General features: G+C 18.4%; 1 protein-coding gene across 1 annotated transcript, besides 1 other annotated feature; it reads left to right on the top strand.

Moving 5' to 3' along the window:
• Window positions 1-1,471: 1,471 nt before the first annotated feature.
• Window positions 1,472-2,394, top strand: PRELSG_0002900 (hypothetical protein; the record flags this gene model as incomplete). Its single annotated transcript, XM_028675390.1, has 2 exons — window positions 1,472-2,135; window positions 2,300-2,394. The coding sequence occupies 2 exons, from the start codon at window positions 1,472-1,474 to the stop codon at window positions 2,392-2,394; spliced, it is 759 nt and encodes a 252-aa protein (XP_028531137.1).
• A 3,687-nt stretch (window positions 2,395-6,081) lies between these two features.
• Window positions 6,082-6,190: a repeat region.
• Between the last annotated feature and the right edge of the window lie 5 nt (window positions 6,191-6,195).

Raw genomic sequence — 6,195 nt, 5'->3', positions numbered from 1 at the left:
ATAATTTTTTTTTGTTGTTTTTTTTTTTGTAAATTTTGTTAAAAGAATTAAAAAAGATAATTTTTACTTTTACTGAAAACAAAATTTAACTAAACAACACAATATAGCATTAAATTTATATTCAATGTGTATATTTCGAAATAACATTAAATGAACAAAAACTTCATTTTTGTTATTTGTTATAAATTTTGTGTGTGTTTTTAATTAAAATAATATATTCATTCTTTGTAAATAAAAACGACTATATATATATATATATATATATATAAATATACTTAGTTATGCATGCTCTTTATAAATTTGTCTGTTTAGTATCCTAGCAAAGTCATTAAGCAGATAAATAATAAACCAAAGTACTAAATATAGAGAAAATAAAACAGCATTAAATTTAATAAATAAGTAAAATATAATGGTTCTTTAATTATATATTTTGAAGTTTTTATAAAAAAAGAAGTTATAGATGCAAAAAAAAAAAAAAATTACTATTAATTAAATTTATTAAATAAATAAAATATGGCGGTTCTTTAATTACATATTTTTATTTAAGTTTTATATAAAAAGAGCAATTATAAATTCAAGAAAAAAGAAAAATAATTAATAATTAAATTTATTAAATGAATAAGATATGATGGTTCTTTAATTATATATTTTGAAGTTTTTATAAAAAAAGAAGTTATAGATGCAAAAAAAAAAAAAATTACTATTAATTAAATTTATTAAATAAATAAAATATGGCGGTTCTTTAATTACATATTTTTACTTAAGTTTTATATAAAAAGAGCAATTATAAATTCAAGAAAAAAGAAAAATAATTAATAATTAAATTTATTAAATGAATAAGATATGATGGTTCTTTAATTATATATTTTTATTTAAGTTTTTATAAAAAAAGCAATTATAAATGCAAGAAAAAGAAAAATTATTATTAATTAAATTTATTAAATAAATAAGATATAGTGGTTTTTTAATTATATATTTTAAGTTTTTATAGAGAGTAGTTATGAATGCAAGAAAAAGAAAAGTTATTATTAAATAAATTTATCAAATAAATAAGATATGGTGGGTTTTTAATTATATATTTTTATTTAAGTTTTTATAAAAAGAGCAATTATAAATTCAAGAAAAAAGAAAAATTATTATTAATTAAATTTATTAAATAAATAAGATATGGTGGTTCTTTAATTATATATTTTTATTTAAGTTTTTATAGAAAGTAGTTATAAATCCAAGAAAAAGAAAAATTATTATTAATTAAATTTGTCAAATAAATAAGATATGGTGGATTTTTAATTATATATTTTTATTTAAGTTTTTATAAAAAAAGCAACAAAATTGAAGTATCTTCATTAGGATAATTATTATTTTCAAATTTATATATTTTATTTTGCATTGTATGCATAATACTTATTAAAGTTTATATACATATTATTATAAAAAAAATTGGTAATTTATATTATTTTTTATTATAAAAATGAATATCTCCGTATACAATATTTTTAATTTATTAATAGCTTTTAACTTATTATCAAATATATTTAGCAATGTATTACCATTATATAATAATGGATTCATGTTAAAAAATGGAAGAAATCTTGCAGAATCGGATCCATTACCTGGAATATCCGAAGAAACTCATATAGCTGCATCCCCTGTGTATGACGACTACCATAGATATATGTACAGTTTTACTTATTGGGAGAAAACACTTTCTTTGGATATGTTGAGTAAATTTTCTCGTTGGGATAGGGTTTCAGTACTTGAATCTATGTCAGGTATTAAGGAATTCATTTATCGTAGATATAGATTTGAAGGAATGAAGTTATCATTTGAAGAATTAGAGAAATTATGTAGCAGAATCGTTGACCGTAGTATAGGAATTCTAGATAATCCAAACAATATGAATAAAATGAGGGATACTATAAATATAGAGAGAGAAGTATGTGAAGAAATAGTGAATGATTCAAGTGCTGGAGGAAATCTAGAAGAAATCATTAATAAGAAAGATGAAATACTAAATAAAGTTACTTCAAAATTATGGTCAAGAAGAATTTTCTTATCAGATAAAGAGATAGAAGAGATGACTCACAGAATAAGTGAATCTTTTAAAGGTGCTATTTCAACATATAATGAACAAGGTAATTTACCTGAAGATTTATATTCTTAAATCTTGAGGAAAAAAGTATAAAACCTTTTGTATGTGATATTTTTTATTTTGAAACTAATTTTACTATAGATTTTATATTAACGAAATTTCAGAAGCCTCGTAAACAAGAAACGCAAGAATTTCCATAAATTATAGATTCTATAGAAGAAAATATTACTGAGAAATTAGAACTACATAATGTTCCATTAGGAAAAGATGAATATAGGAAAATGGAAAGTAGAATATATTAGTGTTATATTGACATTGCTTGTTAATTTTTTTTATTAAAATAATAGTAAAAGTATAAGTTATTTTCTAATTTATTGATTGTATTTTAAAAAAATTTCTTCATGATTTTAACTTTTAAATAAAATGAATGTATATAGATTTGTACTCGTTTTATTTTTGATAAAATTACCTTATAAAATACATAATTATTATATAAATATGTTATATAATAAAAAAAAAAAAAAACTTATATAAAATGTTGATTTTTTTTAATAAAATTCCTTGATTAAGTATTTTGTTTATACTGATGGTTAATAAAAGCTTTTATTAACCTTTTATAAAATAAGCAAATCTGTATATATAGAAGGATTCGAATTAGGTATTAACTCTGATAAAACGCATTCTAAACAGAGTTACATATTCATCCAGATACTTCAAATAGTTGAAAATTAAAAAATTTATAAAAGATGAATTGTTTCAAAATTTTCGAATATCTGAAATTGAAAACAACTATTATTTATATATATACATATATTTATTTATTTTTAAATAATTATTTTTTAATTTTTATAAAAATATTATAAATTTTATATAAGTATACATTTGATTGGGAATAATATGAATAGTAAAAATTTTAAATAACAAAAGAGATGAGTATCAAAAAGAAGAAATACTACTAAAGGTAACAATATCTAAAGAAGTGGTGAAATATTAAGAGAGAAAATATTTCATTAAGTATATTATGTTAGTGTTTATGTAAATATGTTTATTATATATTATCTATATATTTTGCGTGTAAATACTTATACACCTAAATAATTATACATTTAAGTAACTTTAAATTAAATTTCTATATAATACAAGTAATAAAACCCAATTATATTATTACAATGATTTATACATTCTCTTCATAAATATGTTTATTAAATATTCCAGTAAATTATTTGAGTGGACAATTAATAAATCATATGAATACATTAAATAATTTATATAAATTAGAAAATTTTCAATAAAAATACAAGAGAAATTTTTATTAAACTACATTTTGATAAAAATTACTATAATTAAACGTGCTAACACAATAAAAAAAAAATTTTACATATTACCTCAAATGTATTAATAATATATGTAAAAAAGTAAGAATTTTTTTTAACATGAAAAAAAAATGTTAAAACATTTATAAAATGCTTGATCTTTTATTTGTAGAAATTTACAGCTTGTAAATTTTGTTAAATACCTTAGATGGGTACTAACCATTTAGGTTTATTCTATTTAATTATAATGAAATATAAAAAGGTACATAATACTCTTTATAGAATAATATTTAATTACATCCATGCATGTGAATTATATGGTATTTTAATTTGTATATATAATGAATAAAATTACGTAGCATAAAGGGTAGTATATAGAATGAATATAGTATATATATAATTAAGAACGTGGCTATAAGATATTTGAATAATTCTTTAATTTTATATCCGTAAAGTTTATTCATAAATAAATTCTTGAATTTATATGTGATTTGTTAATTGCTCGGTTAATGACTTTGCTAGAGTATTAAACATACTAAATAAAGAGCATGTATAAATTAATATACGTTTTATATATATATATATATATATATATATATATATATACTTATTTTAATATATATATAATGATTTCTTAATACATAATTTTTTAATTGGAATTAAAAATTATGTATCTTATAATAGACATATTAATTGTTATAAATGAGTTTTTAATTACAAAGAATTAATTTATTCTTTAATTAAAAACATACAAATAAATTATAATAATTTAATAAAGTCAAAACTATAACTTATTCAATGTTATTTCAAACATATACATTCAATACTACTTAAACATTATTTCATTTTTTTATATATTAAGTTTTAAAAAAAATATTAAATCTTTATTTAATTTTTATTAAAATCAACAACAAAAAAAATTCAATCTCTTCTTCTTCCCAAAAAAAAAAAAATTATATATATATTTTTTTTTTTTAGTGTCAGTACGTATTAGTTTGTACATACACACACAGTAACCTAGCTTAGTGTACTACAAAAGATTATAATATCTTTTGTTAACCAGTCAGCGTATGTGTAACTTGCACATACATGTACAGTAACCTAGCATGGTATACTGAAAAGGGTTAATAACAGCTTTTATTAACAAGTATGTTAAATAGGATTATCTATTTATTATATTAATTTTTAATAAACTATCAAATGGCTTATTATAGGATATCATTTATTATAATACTCTTTATTGATATAAATATGAATGAATATTAAGTTAAAGATTCTTTTAAAAATTGTTATAAAATTTGTTATGAATTTTTTTTTATAGAATAGTCTAATATATGGCTGAAATGTATATAAAATATTTACATAAGATTATTATTAGTAAAATATTAATTTGATAATTTTTCTTACTATAAAAATGAATTATAGTATGTTTATATATAACATTTATGTGTAATTGACTTTTATTATTGACCGCAAAAATTAAGAAATTATTACAATTAAATTTTTGAATAATTTTAAAAGAGAAGAATCCTTCAGAAAAAAAATAAGAGTAATTTTTATAAAAAAAAAAAGAATTTGATTATTTTATATTATAACAAGATAGCAAGAAGGAAATATTTTAAGATATATTTTTACTTACATTTTTAAGTATTTGCTGTGCGCTACAAATTAGTTCTCATGCACTGTATTACAAAATCCTATGCATAATATAGTTAATAAAATATGTTATTAATTGAATAGATCTATAAAATAGTGTTTATTTATTTATTTTTTAAAAAATTATTGAGTTTTTTTTTATAAATTTTTTCTTAAATTTTTTTTTTATAAAATTTTTGTGAAATTGAATTAGTTTTTAAAAGAAGAAATAAATTTTAAGTTAAAAGTAAAAAAAATAATTATACTTTGATTTATATTTAATTTTTACGTACACGTATTGTTAAAATACATTTAATAATTATTAAATTTATTGGGTTATTTTAATAATTTTTATTTTATGTAATAAGTAGTGTTAATGAGGATTTTCATTTTTAATAAAAATAAAAGTGTACATTTATTAGAGTAAATAAATGCCTCTTATGTAATAATATCTCAGTTTTGTAAATTTTATATATAAAATTCATGTATTCTAGCATAAATATGTTTTTACAATAAGTAAAATTATTAGAAGCATCTCTACATGCTCTTCATTAATTTGTTTGTTCAATACTTGATTTATTAATTGCTTGGTCCATGATTTTAGTAAAGTATTGAAAAAAAAAAAATTAATAAAAAGTATGTATAACTAAATATACGTATTTATATATATATATATATATGTACTTTATTTAATTTTAATTAAATAATTGTGTAATTCTTAAGAGATTTATAGTTCGGTTTGTTTTATAAATGTATTTTTATTTACAAAGAATAAGTGGATTCTTTTAATTTACAAAAACATACAAATAGTTAAGCTATAACAAATAATAAAAATTAAACTGTTATTCCATGTTATTTCAAAAATTTCTGTATAAATGTAATATAACATGAAATATTATACTTTATGAATTTTTTATATTTTAAATAAAAATTAGTTATTCCAATGAAAAACTTTTTTAATGAAAAAATTCTCTTAATGAAAAACATTTTTTGTTTTTTTGTATAATTTATAATTCTACAGTTATTTTTCAGGGTTCAGGGTTTAGGGTTCAGGGTTTAGGGTTCAGGGTTCAGGTTTTAGGTTTAGGGTTCAGGGTTTAGGGTTCAGGGTTCCGGTTTAGGGTTCAGGGTTCAGGGTTTAGGTTTAGGGTTCAG

This window comes from Plasmodium relictum (genome assembly GCF_900005765.1).
Source record: "Plasmodium relictum strain SGS1 genome assembly, contig: PRELSG_00_v1_34, whole genome shotgun sequence".
Classification (NCBI taxonomy): Eukaryota; Apicomplexa; class Aconoidasida; order Haemosporida; family Plasmodiidae; genus Plasmodium; species Plasmodium relictum.
Note: the sequence above shows the minus strand (reverse complement) of the source record. Positions and strands in the feature narration are given on the sequence as shown.